The 14194-nt window shown below is 38.6% G+C and overlaps 1 protein-coding gene across 3 annotated transcripts in view; it reads right to left on the bottom strand.

Annotated features, from left to right (window-relative positions):
- RELN (reelin) overlaps positions 1-14194 on the bottom strand; it is a 294861-nt gene that overhangs the window by 99779 nt on the left and 180888 nt on the right. For all 3 annotated transcript variants that reach the window (XM_032996210.2, XM_032996211.2, XM_032996209.2), the window contains exons 13-19: positions 12432-12544; positions 10532-10740; positions 7370-7498; positions 6089-6198; positions 3125-3191; positions 1973-2206; positions 1226-1387 (exon numbers count right to left, since the gene is read on the bottom strand). In XM_032996210.2, the coding sequence (XP_032852101.2) occupies positions 1226-1387; positions 1973-2206; positions 3125-3191; positions 6089-6198; positions 7370-7498; positions 10532-10740; positions 12432-12544 (1024 nt within the window). The remainder of the gene's footprint in view (positions 1-1225; positions 1388-1972; positions 2207-3124; positions 3192-6088; positions 6199-7369; positions 7499-10531; positions 10741-12431; positions 12545-14194) is intronic.

Genomic DNA, 14194 nt, shown 5'->3' with positions numbered 1-14194 from the left:
TCCATTAGAATATTCTTAATCACATTTTGTATATTGTATATTTAGTACCGAGTTATTAACAAGATGAGGAAAATAATTTAAAAAACTGCACTGATCTGAGCTCAATAAATATAGATGATGAAAGTTATACACAGTTGAAGTGACTTGCAGATTATCTACAGTCCTACCCCTGGGCTTGACTCAAGCATTATCCTGGAACTGGGTGGAGGGGTAGAGAAAAGGACAGAGGGCAGTACCCAGTGCAAAGCCACCTTTGGGCAGGAATGGACCTGCTGGGACGGGACCTGCGACGTCACCGCCGGCTCTGTCTCTCACGTGCCCCCTTGCAGAGCCTCTCCTGTCAGTGGGATTTATTGGCTCTGCTGCAGCACCCCATGAAGGTGGATGCTTCCAGCTTCGAGTGGGTTTGCACAGAGCCAGCCCAGATTATTCTGGGCTTGCGGTACATGTGTGCTCATGGAGACTCCTGATTTTGCATTGCTTTATTAAAATTGGAGGATGGTTTCACACATATAACAGTAAGGAATAACTTCTCTAAATACATCAGATACTTTCCTCTCTAATCTGATGCTAAACATAGGTGCTGCTAGATGAGATGAACTCTTTGTTCAGCTGCTTTGTGTTTTGTACAATTCCCAGTTACAGTCACCAGCAGGTCCTCCCAGGGCACCAAGTCCAACCCACAGGCACAGGTACAAAGCTGTGCAATCCCCTTCATAAACGGAGCAGGCACAGTTTCCCTGCTGACCTGGAGATGTCCTCACTGTCAGATTTTGTCTCGGCTGTCCTGCACTTCCTTCAGACTCCTAAACCCAGAGGATGGTGTAGTGAAGGTATCTATGGCTTCAAAGCTACAAATAATTTATGTTAATTTTTCTGTACAAGTAGCTGCTTCCATGGGATGAGACACGACCCTATTTCCCACAAGTACAGTTCTACCCCTCATCCTGCAGTGCTTTGGTTTATTCTGTCACATCACCTGAGACTCGAATGCTGTTAAAACCATGTGTTCATTTTTATAGAAGCAGGCAAAAAATGAGAAGTGCCTGGAACAGCTGTAAAATTATAAGGAAAAGTAGTAATTTTCAGTGTGCAATAAAAGATCTTCACTCCACTCACTCCCACACCATGTGGGCAGATGTACTTACTCTCCGCATTGCAGTGACTACCACTACCAGCATTAACTGCATATAGATAAAACTCCTAGTAATATTTCTACATATACCTTGGCTCGTGGTAGTTGAGATAAGAATAGTGTTCTAGTAGTTTCCAGGTAATCCCATTGTCATAGGAGTAATGCAGCAGTACTCCTTCCCCAGGCTGGTCGGGTGCTTTGCAGGTACTCAGCACTGACTTGCTGCCCAGGCGTAGTGTGAACTGTAGGAACCTGGATCAGAATTACACAAATATTTATAGGGTACCATTTGCATAGTGTTTGGGGTTTTTTTTCCTAACCAGGTTGTTTTCAGATCTTCTCAATCTAGACAAATTTTGATAAATATCTGTTATGGGGTTTTGTATGTGCAATTTGTTTTTACTGTCAAGTAATGCAATGTGGCACATATAGTTAAAAAATGCCAATCATTACAGCATTTAATTATTTATTAGGCACTGAAGGGGAGGGAGAGATAGTGAATGGATCTAATCAGCTGCCACAAGCTGTCAAATAAACATAACCTTATAAATAATTAATTAGCACTTGGCTTTGACACTCAGTTTTGATATTAACATTTCATATTTTCCATCCGAGATCTACAAGAACTTCCCTCCAGTCTGTTTTGGGCTCTGTTGTTTACAAAGCAGGAGGAAAAAAGGCATGGCTATGAAATCACCATTAAAATATGGAATTAGGAGTTTTTAAAAAACTTTTCTTCCTGCTAAAACAATCAGCTTAATAATACATAAGATCACAGTTGGAAGGGGAGGGGTTCTCCAATTTCTTTGCTTCACATTACTGCACTTTCCTTCTCACCTGGACTGGGAGCTGTCAAGGAAGGAGGTGATAAGCTGGCGCCTTCCATCCTTGTTGAAGACCAGAGCCTTGCCACTGGCCAGGACCCCACAGCCAAAGCTGACCTCAGCCCCCCGGATGGAGTAAAAATTGTGGTAGGAGGAGAGGCGGGAGCTGGTGAAGCTCTCCGAGATGAACACAGGGAAGGTCTGTGATGCCATCTCACACGCCGGCCCAGAAAAGCCAGGGTCACATCTGCCAGTGAGGAAAGTTGAACAGTGTAATTAAGGGCCCATCTTCTCTCGTGGCCGGATGGCAAAACCAACACAGTGGCTGAAGTTCATGCACTGAAGATACCTACAAAGTCCCTCTCAAATCTAAGGACCACAAACCTCTTTAAACTTTATTTAGGCATTGTCTAGCCAATGACTTTCTTTTAGCTAGTACTTATTTTCCAATTAAAAAAAAAATATTGTTATGAACACCCCACCAATCTACACATAATACAGAAATATTTTAATTCATTTTTTAACAAAAATACTGCCAACATAATTTACAGTTGTTCATATGTAAAATGATTAATTTGCTTTCATCTCTAGCATGTCAGAAGTGATTACAAGAAACTGAGTAACAGAACAGAATGCCCTGTGAGTCATGCCCTTGATAATACTTAAAAATAGTTAAACCAATATTTTGAATGTGCTTACGGTTTTTGAGTAAGTACCTTTTTAGGCTGGAACCCTTTTAAAGAGACAGACTTTCAGAAAAAAGTGGAGAGCTGACCTTCTGTACTTGAGGTCTATTAGGGTATGGGATATTAGAACCATGATTCTTTCCCAAAATTTAATATAAAAATGATATGGTCCCAAATCACCTTCACCAGTATGAAGCAGGCCTCACTGACATTTCAGTGTGCTCTGCAGCCATTTTAAGGTGAACTGGAACTTAAACTCTCTCCCAAAAGAATGTTATTAAAAAATACTAAATATGCTGTTGTTTAGAAAGATTGATCATTAGCTCTCCAATGAACTTTAGGCATTTTGGGGGTCATGCTAGTTTTATATTTAGTCATCTCAGAAAGCAAGAGCTGAAATGAAAATCACTTCAACTTTGAGATCATCAAGTGAACTATGTGACAGAATTTGAATACAAGTATTGAATTATAACTCTTACTTGCAGCCATTTCTAGTACACTGTCCTCTCCCTGAGCAGAATTTGAGGCAGGATGGACCAATATAAACTGCAGAGAAAAGAAATCAGTTAAATGAAGGGTTATGTTATGTGATAAACAGGATATAATGAATAAAAGAAAGTACACAGACCTGATCATACAGTTATTGTATTAATCCCACTAGCTGCAAGAGGTCTACAAAAGGATAAAATGCATTTGACTGTGCCAAGGATAGGTAGGGATAATATATTATTTAATGGGTAATGTCTATCTGTGGCTTGAGACACTAGTGATATTTTAATTAATGTGCCTGATTTTTCAAAGACTGTGAATGAGATCAGATGATTTGCTATGCATTGACCATTTTCTGGCCTTCCCTTTTCTTCATCTTATTTTGGAGATATAATCCAATATGTATATTAGTACATTCCAATAGCAGTCTTGTAGATTTTCAAAATGTGACACTGCTTCTCTCACTGAAATCCACACACTTAACATCACTGGACCTATTGGAATTAGAACCTGCCCTAATATGTCTTAAGTAACTATTAAATACCATACACTTTCACTGATTCTTACAAATGGAATAAAGCTCCAAATCATATGTGCTCAAAATACTTCAGACTTGTTTTACTCTTTTACTCCATCTTTCTACAATGACTCCTAATCAACAGTGTTAATATTTTGTGAAAAATATGAACAATGGAAAGATGAGCAAACCTCCATATAATCTACATTTTATTGCTGTACTATAAAGAAAAGCATTAATCTGGGTGTAGCCCAAAGCGATAGTTTGTGGGTAGTGTTCTTTCAATACAATATGATAAACAGGCCTTAACCTTGAATAGTGTCATCTTTTTTGTTGAAGCCTATTACTTGAAGTTATCCACTTACACTGTGACTTTTGGAATGTCATCCAAATAGCCACCAATTTAAAATAATCTATAACAAGCAGTACTTATTCCCTCTCCTAGTTTTATAATGCTGCCCGTCATAGCAGTGTGTCAGTACTCTGGCAGACACACTCTAAATCCCTGTTAGCTACTCCCTGTAACTAACTCATCAGATTTAATGTGATTTCTAGATTTTCTCACTTTTCAGGGTGCAAAAATTATGTTCTGTCTGTTTGATTTATTTGTGTCTTCTGAGGTCTTTTTGAGGGGGTGGTAAAAGTAAAAGGGTTAAAGATGTAATGATGTCATTCAAAATGAAAAAAGGTTTATGGAAATTGGCGGTTTTCCAGTGTTTCTAAAAGATGGCCAGCTTCCAGATTTCATTTAAAACTTAATTCACATAAGAAACAGTTGTGAAGCTAAAAGTCAGAGTGCTGAATTCTTGAAAATCTTCCTCTCTTCAAGAATTTGAGTGGCTTGACAATATTTATAAGTCTTCCCCTACAATACAGTGTAAAGCTTCAGTTTCACTAGTATCTAACAAAGGAGGCATGCAAAACTTCAGAAACACATTCATATTTAAAACTTGATTCCCATATCATGGTTCTACACCTCAAACAAATTTTGGAGCAGGTACTTTTTAGGCAGATGTTTGGTAAATTTTCTTTTGAGATGGTACACACTGCAGTGTGCAGCAACCTTTGATGGAATTGTATTTTGTCCTATAAGAAAAAGTAGTGGAGGTATATGAATTGTCCATTGATTTTCAAAATCTTTTTTTGTTCTGTTGTAGAGAATTTGTTTCCTTGGATTGATTTCATCTTGCTCTTGTTTCTGTGAACATCTATGAGTGTCTTCAACACAGTTTGCATTTTGTTAGGTAGCAACTCATCTTTTCAGATACTTACAGACGTCTTCTTATCTTTATATACCTAAATTTTCCCTTCATTTTACTTTCTTTTTAATGTATGTCATCATCTCTGAAGACAAGCATTAGTGCTCTATCTAGAACGTCAAGATGATGCTACTTCCCATTCATATGATTAAAAGAATAATTTTCATTACTTTTTGTGAAAAACTTTCATTTGTGGCATTACTTTGTCAGCTTCAAGGATTTTCTTTTCAAAACCAGTCATTAATCTACTTTAAGCATTTTGCAAAATGTAACTACCATTCCCAGGCTCCATACCAAAACTTACTGGGAATCACTACAAAATTTTACAGGCTACTGTAAATCTTTAACTTACATACTTCACACATCTAACAACAAATTCTGGATGTAGTTTACTTAGTCCCAAATTATTTAAGGCTAATGAGCAAGCTAAAAAATCTGCACCTTCTCATAGTTAGCCCTTTTAATCATGCTTATTTCTGTATAACACTTACTGTATCTATTTTATCCTGTGCTCCTAAATACTTTTTCTGTGCTTTAAAATATTTCCTTTCAAGACTGGCTCTGGTTATCCTCTGCATTAAGTTTTATAACCATGTGAGTCAATATAAACTCCTCTCAGTTCTTCACATCCATTTAAAGAACAGGTAAGTGAAAAATAATTTCCTAAAAGAAGAATAGTTCCCTGAAACAGATGGTAGTTTCCCCCTGAAGATACTGTAGACAATGTAAAAGTATTGCCAGTGTTTTGAGAGCAGCATTGCTTTATAAAGGCCTTCCATGTCCAGAAGGAAAAACATGTCCCAGATGCTGTAGCTGTTGCTTAGGCTGGCACAGTACATGTCTAATGTAATAATAGAGCAGTGTGGTACCTATTTATGTAATTAGGACTAAGCAGTCAGAGGAAATGTTACATTAAACCCTTGTCACCAATACATTTTCCTGGAAAGCATTCAATTAAAAGAAAAATAAAGGCTAATCTACTAGGCTATTGTCTTTTCAAATAGCAGAATTCCCCAACCGGCTTCAAAATGAGCCTGTTACCAAGTGCAGATAAGAAGAAAAGGAATTTAGTTGAAAATCCTTTGACTTGTGATTGATTGTGGAAAATACGTTTACTTGGAGCAGCATATAAAAATTTACTCTTCTGATGTATCATGATCACGGATAAGAATACTAACTATTATCAATTGCCCACATATTTCCAAGGATTGGTCCTGTTTGCCGCCATCGAATCCTGGTGTCGCTTGTTAATGCAGCATTGGGAAGTGGAATAGTTATTCGGTTCCACCTGGAATACATGTAACAAAAATACTAGCATTTTACACTGGTAGTCATTAAGCAACTGTACATTTTGCGTATGTGTTTACTTATACTGGAAGCTTTGTGAGAATTTTTAATTCTAAAATCTGTTCAAATGAAACAGTGAGGTTACTGCAGCTTTAGAAAATACAAATTAAAAAAAATATATGCCCCACAATATTTTTATACCCTATACGAATGTTAATTATTACATTATAAAACCCAGCCATTTTTTAGTCTGTATGAATGCATGAAATCAGCAAAGACCTTAACCTGCTTCACTGTAGCAACTTCTCTGTCACAATGAGTATCTCCTGAACTGCATACTGGATTAAACCTTTCAGTATGACTGAGCTCTGTTTGATGTAAACCCTTGGGGGTGAGAAGAATGGCACAGAGGATTTGGCCTGCTGTGGTCTGGGTCATCATTCTCATATCATCCATGAGGGCTATACTTCCTACACATACCCCATCACCAGGGGGCAATGGTTTTTATGAAAACGGTATAGAAATGGGGGGGCATGTCACCAGATCATAGCAATGCTTCAACTACACTTTATTCTCATAGTCCTACCTGCTGCTCTGAAGTGTCTGCAGAAGCTGGGATACAGAACAATACACAGTCATGGGATTTGTGCTATGCAACAAGATGTCACAGTTTATTTTATGCTCAGAACAGTACCAAAGAGACTTAATAAATAGAAAGGTTGATATAAGAAAGTGACACTAACAAGCATCTCCATCTGTAGAAGTACAGAGGATGTGCTTCACTGTAACCCAATATTGTGATTCCAAGTGGGTAAAGGTGTCTGAGGTTGTAAATATAATTTTGACTTATGGTTCCTCTGACTAAGAAGAAAACTTCTGTGTCTTTGACAAGGTATAACTTTTCTTCTAATTACCAGCATGCTGTCCACAGTGGTTTTTTTGCAATTTATCTTTAGCATCAGAAAATAATATTATAACACAGAAGCAGCCCCATATATTTCAAATTTAATTACTGGACAGCCAGGGAGAGCAGAACACTCCTTCCTTGCTGTCCTCAGGTAGTCAAAAATGAAAGATGACATGGGGTTGTGTGCTTTGTTGCTTTCTTCTGTCACCTATAATTCACTTCTCTAATCTTGCATCTCAGTTAGCTTTGCAGAGAACACTCTCACCCGCTGTAATTTTCAGAGGCGTAGACAGTGCTGTGGGGGAGGTGAGGCCCAGCACATATCTCAGGCAAACACTCGGTGTGGAGCAGGGACCAAGACCGACCATGGTTGGTTGAAAATTCCAAGCTGATGCTGATAACACAGTGAAGGAAAGAAAGGAGAAAGATACCATGAGCCTGCCTGTCATATATATGAATGTAGAAGTGCCAACATTGAGAAACCATGGAATCTGCCATTCCTAATACCTGAAGCTGAAATGTGAAATAATTTTAAGCAGACCTTAAATACAAAAAAATCCTGAAAATACAAAAGTGAAATAAATCTCAGTGTTTAAAAATCAAAAGGGTAGCCTATAGACTGAGGACTGTCTAAACACCTAGTCCTTGTTTGGTCACCATTTAGCTAGTGTTTTTATGCTGCTGCTGTTAAATGAGCTGATGTTACTCATATTTCAGCTAGAAAAGGTTTCAAAAATAATGAGGAGAAAACTTGGATTAATCAGAGATAGCATCGTGTGAGCACAGGACACTTATTGCTGCCAGCTGCTGACCATTATATCTTCATGAGGTGGTAAAAGACCACTAGTTATTCATGCACTGGATGGTTCTTCCTTTTTATTGTTGACAAATATTAACTGAATTGGGCTCCTCTGTCATCTGCCTCCTCCACCCCTTGTGCCTAAATGGAGATCAGAAAAGCACTATGGAAAAGTGAAAATGGGCAGACCCCAGAGAGGACTGCAGAGGGTGGAGAGCACTTGGGAAGAGGCACCCTTCAGAGAGTCCCCATAGCAGAGAGAGCCCCTGGGAACTGTGGGAGCATCTGTGCTGCTGGCCATAGTGGTATTTGGAGGCTTCCTCCCACCTCGCAGAGCCTGGAGCACTCAGTGGTGAATTTTTGTGAATTCTGTGACATAACCATATGTGAAAACTCCAGATTTGCTTGGAAAAAGGCTGCTGTTCTCTGGTTTCAAGACTAGCAGTAAACCAAACCATCCACGTGCAGATAGAGAACCAGAAACTCTGTGAAACCATTCACTGAATCTATGACAATGAGTTATTAAACCCATTCTCACAAAAGTTCATTGACAAGTTCAATTTTCAAAAAGCTATTACTAGAATTTTTTCCTCCCCTGTTTCACTGCATATTTTAAAAAACCCCCATTGTTTACAGTCTAGGGGTGTAAGGAAATCCTTAGCTGACTTACATTCTGAAGACCTTGAAAAAGTAATGTAGAAAGTTCTTGATTTATTACAGATTTAGTATTTTACTGAAATACTCTTGCAATTTCTTCCATATAATTAGCTTGTAATATTCTGGTTTATTTTAAGTAATGTCAGTAGAACATTATAAAAGTCATAGTTCATTACCTCAATAGTAAATTACTGGATTATAACTTTTCCTTTTCATTATAATTTGCTGACAATATTACTTTATTTAAATGTACCATCACCGTGATATTGTGTGTATTAAAACCATTTATGGAGGTTTTGACTAATTTATTTCAGATTTAACTGCACTGATACCTTGGAGGGTCATATTTACTGCATATATTCAGTGTGAGTCTCTCACATTGCAGTAATGAAAGCATTATGAATAATGCTGTAGACCTGGAGGTGGGAAATACAAATAGGGATAACAGGGACCTAGTGCTTCATTTGTTACGAATAAGCTCACTTCTGCTTCAGAAATTGTTTACATGAAGAAAGAATATTAATCTTTCAAAATATACACTAGTCCCTACCAGATAACAGACTGAGACAGAGACTTTATATAACACATTTACAGGCCAGGAGTGTTTACAGGAAAACTTTCACTGTATATCTAGAAAAATGTTGCTGTCTTCTCTTCCTATCAAATATAAGTGCAATGTCTAGATTTTTGCTGCCCCTTGAATCCTGCTGCCCTGCATGACTGCTAGGACTGTCAGTGCTAATGCAGCTCTTTCCAGTTGGAAGTAGATGCCATGGGACAGGGATGTGAAAGCATATACAGTCTCTTACTTTAAACTCAGGAAAAATATAAAGTAACTTAATCCTCATAAAATATCAGGGTAAGCAGTCTCACATGTACATAAGTGGACAGTTTGGGTTTGGGTTCCCTATTTGAAGAAGGATGTTAAGAATCTGGAGCGGTGAAGCAGAGGATGACCAAGATGCCTGTGGCCTTGAGCATTGAGCTAAGAGGGGCTGAGAAGCCAGCTTGCTCAGACTGGTGTGCAGGGGTGAGCTACAGTGGCCTGTGATAGTGCAGAAGGCACTCACAAGGGAGGCAGAGCCAAACTCTCCTCAATGCTGGCAGGCACAGTAGAAAGGGCAATGGCCATAAAGACATGGCTTCAGAGTTTTGTACTGGACATTAGGAAACACTTTTTCACTTGAGCAGGTCACCCAGAGAGGTAGCCTCTCCATCTGTGAAGATTTTCAATACCCATCCATGAAAATTTTCAAGTCATGGATAGGCAAAGGCATGGCTGACCTAACCTATGCTGGTAACAATCCCACATGCAGCAGCAGGTTTCACTAAATGACCTGTGAAGGTCCCTTCCAACCAACATGTCTATGATTCTACAAAATACGGAGCAGCAAATGACTCCCTTCTTTCCCTTTTCCTCTCCCTTAACTCCATGAAAAAAAACATTGCTGAAAGTCCAGATAAACTAAAGACAGCAAAAGAGTTCTGTGGTTAGTCTGCAGACAGTGAGGTCCTCATGCTGATGGTCATTAAGATGAGGACCATTTATCACCAGTCTTAAAAGAATTAAATATGCTTGTAGCATCAGTAATCTCTGGGAGGTCATCAGGGCAGGTTTCTGCCTCTGCCTTTAATACTTTCCCCCTGACACATTATTAAGAGGTAAATCTCAAATCCATTAGAAACTGAAGCAAAAGTTGTTTTGAAATCATGAGCGTATTTCAGAATAATGGACTAAGAAAATAAACTTTTAGCCAGGAAAGCTCTCTAATAGACTCCTTATTGCATGTGAGATATATAAATCTGGGCCTGTGGAGATCAGGAGAAACATTAGCTTTTGAGCAGTTAATAATTGTCATTATTAATTGGCTTCATTCTTTCTGAGAAAAAAAATTCTGAACACTAATACAGATGTTATAAACCAAAATGTACTACGAAGCTGATAATCAGGAGAGATCTCGCCAGTTGTACCTGTTGCCAGGTTGATAAGTTCCACAACCCAAATTGATGGAAAACTGGATCATGTGAGTCACTGTGGAAGGGAGCACTGGAAGGACATGGAAGTAATCCACAGCCCAGACATTCCTGTTGTGGCCTTGGTGACTCTTTTGCTTCAGGCAAAACTTGGTTGCAAGAGTCTGCAGGTCCGGACTAATGACAACAGAAACCAAAGATGGAACCTTTGAAAGAAATTAGATCAGGCTTAAATAAAACAAATAATATTTAAAAAGGCCTAAAGGTACTATTTAAGATAGAAAAGCAAATTCAAATGTGCTGAACTAAACATGTGCTTTTTTTTCTCCTTGCTTCATTCTGTTAATTAGCCACCTTTTCCCACAGAAGATCCCAAATAAAAACATTTTATATTATATGCATAGTTATTAACACTCTGGATACCAGTGCTGCTTACTACCTCTGTGGGATCAGATTGTTTTATTGTAAAGACACTGTAAAAAGACTGCACTTTCTGTGTTCCAAAAAATGTTAGTTTATTTTGTCAGTGCTCTGCTGGTAATGGAAGATGATGTTTGTCCTGGAGCCTTTCAGCTCACAGAAGCAAATGCATGGCAATGGCATGTCTAGTCTGAATACGTGAGAATGGAGTAAGAGAGTAAGTTCACAGGCATATGTAGGGAGGATGTTATGTTGTTGAAATAAATGAAAGCATTGCTTTATGAAGCATAGCCTTTGTCCTAAAGCAACGTAATTAGACCTTTATTATATCAAAAGAGGATGTCAGCTTTAAAACTGCTTGTTTTAAAAAAAACTCCACAATGAATTCAGTGTAATTTCAGATCCTATCTCTCTCTGAGTTCCCCAATTAATTTTTTATTATTTTACAATTACAGTTTCCTTAGTGTTAAAAAAAGTTCTACTCCGTGTTTCACACAGAAGCAGGCCAGGAGGGAAGCCATGCACAATGAAACAATGCAAGTGACTCAACAAAACTCAGGCCAAACTCTACTGTAAACATTTGCTCTCTGAATGTTAGCATTACAGTGAAAATGCACACAGACCTGTGCTTGAAATCAGCTGGATCTTTACCATCAAATTTCCCACACACTGTATAAGCATACTGCATTTCAATCTGTGTATCAATCTGCATTTCAATGTGTATATGTATTACATGTCAATTTTTGCTGTTTTTTTTAAAAGTAGCAGAATAAGACACCTCAGGGCTGGGTTACTCAGGGTAGACATGGTCTGAGTGCTTCCTGGCCCTAGACAGGAAGGATCCTGACAGCAAGCTCCAGGTCCTTATTGTCCTGCCTGAGGGTGGTGGATGTAGTTGGAAGGAGGCTGCACTATTGGCAGAGGAGATGCTGCCTGTGTACACAGCCAGCAACCACCTCTGGGGGCTGACATCATGCCTGCATCACTATGGACCCTCTAAGAGGGCACACAACTGTATGTAAAATGGAAAGAAAAAGTGTAAAATGTGAAATTTCCTGCACTAGGTGTGGGAAAGTCTTCCAGGTATTTCCAAGTCACTCTCCTCTCAGCCACTGATCCCACCATGACTGACCATCTCAGGATGTAGCTCCCGAGTATCAAACCATGGCTAGCAGGTCCTTGCATGGAGCCAGGAGTAATTATTCGTGAGAAGATGTTATCACTAATGCCTGTTGCCTATTTGCCTGTTATCCTAGAGCTAGCCAACACTGCAGTCCTGCTTGGGAGTGGAGTAATCAGCAATAACTGCAGAGCTGTGCTGCAAAGGCACCCCTATAACTGTGAGATCTGTGCATGATTTATGTGCTTGGGAAGGTCATGTTTGACTGTCCGTGTGGAATTCAACATACAATATTGTTGTGATGGTTGAAAATTGATTGATCTATCCATCCCATCCACACACTTTAAGACGATTTACCTTGTAAGCAGCATAGGTCAGGATATCAAGAGGTATGTGTTCCCTCCTGCCTTCAATCTTGGCATAAAGTATGACATCATTTTCATGGGATTCTCCAGAATCACAGGCTCCCCCTGTACAACACACATTTGAGGGAGAAAAAAATTAATTGAAGCCCTTGTTATTAGAAAGTGGAATCATATTACACAGCCATATTTATGGAAATAATTACAACCAGATGCTATTTAGCCTAGGATATGAAACTAAAGAACACCAGCCCTACGGACACAATGTGTAAAAACTATTTGATCAAATACACCATGTCAGAGACCAAGGAGTCTGACAATTAGGAAAACCTCAAATAACTCTTTTAATCAGCTTAACAAAACATTTTTAATAGCAAATGCTATGCCCAAAGCAATACTACTATCTATATGCTTTAAATCCTGTTTAGATAGAAATGCTCTGCTTTTTGAGTTCTCATCAGTAAACTATTATTTAATACTCACACTCCATACAGCCACACCATGCACGAGGAGCTCTTAAATACTTCTCAGCTGATAGTTTGGGAGCTGAGAACTTAGTAGGCAGCAAGGAAGACTGCTGTGTACCTTATTTGTTGTGCTGCTGCTTCTACTGTCTACACCATATCCTAAAAGGGATGGATGGAGTCTATTATATCACACAAAACGTGTGACACAATTGCCTCACTGGAATGGGGTGGCATTTGAAATATTTTTGTATCGGTAGGAACCAGAACACTTATTAACCTTCTCTGAAAGAGCAGATATATTGGCAAATGTGATCATTAAGCTCTGCATTATAGTCATGAGACGGACGTCATCACACCAGTTTGGTGTTCTGGAAAAAAGTTTTTAAAATAAAGTATCTGTATTTGAAACAGGAAACATAATTTCCCTGTACATTATGGGTACTGTAGGTATTTTAAAAAACCAAACAAAACCAAACCAAACCAGAAAAAAACAGGATGAGGAAGCTTCTTTGAAAAGTCTATGAAGTAGGAAGGTTGCATATATGAAACATTTTCTCTGTTTTTTTCACTACAGATGGCCAGTTCTTGGAATGGACTAGACAAAGCAGTCTAGAGAACTAGACATATGCATCTTTGATGTATATTATATTGTGATAAGGAACATCTACATGTCTTTTCAAGTCCTCTGCTTGCCTGAATGTTTAAATTATTATTCATTTAATTTACAAGTATATACAAAATACATTTTTCGAGCAACACCAACTATTCTCTGTGCCTGCATGTGTTGACAACTTCTCCCCTAAGTTCAGAAGGTTAAGCAAATTTCTTTCCTGTTTCTCTTGCAGGTGTTGTAATGCTTGGAAGAACTGGAAAAAAGCATCCTCTTTTTCCTGTGCTTTACTGGTAATTCATGGAACACAGAGGAGATGTGCAACAATTTAGGACAACATGAGGTCTTCCACTCATTAAATAAAGTGTGTTTTTTCTTGTTGATTCATAAGGTTGCTTGTTGAGGTCACAAGTTTAGTCTCTGCTTCCTCCTTTGTTATTCTATTATTCTCTACTTTTAAGCAAAAATCCTCACCTCCTCTAAACATGTTGTTGAGAGAATAACCTCATGCAATTTCCTTTATGTGCAAAATAAAAGTTCTGGAAAAACACTGTGAGGTACTGAATGATAACCACCATGTTCATAAGGATTTTGGTCTGTCGCAACACCAGACCAGTGTAGTTGCACTGACAGCAGCAGTGGGGAGGGGAAGTGACAGGACAGGTTTGTTCTTGTCTGCTT

Source organism: Tyto alba, unplaced genomic scaffold, assembly GCF_018691265.1.
Source record: "Tyto alba isolate M040663 unplaced genomic scaffold, T.alba_DEE_v4.0 Super-Scaffold_2, whole genome shotgun sequence".
Classification (NCBI taxonomy): Eukaryota; Metazoa; Chordata; class Aves; order Strigiformes; family Tytonidae; genus Tyto; species Tyto alba.
The sequence above is the reverse complement of the archived record's forward strand: the minus strand, read 5'-3'. Positions and strand labels throughout refer to the sequence as shown.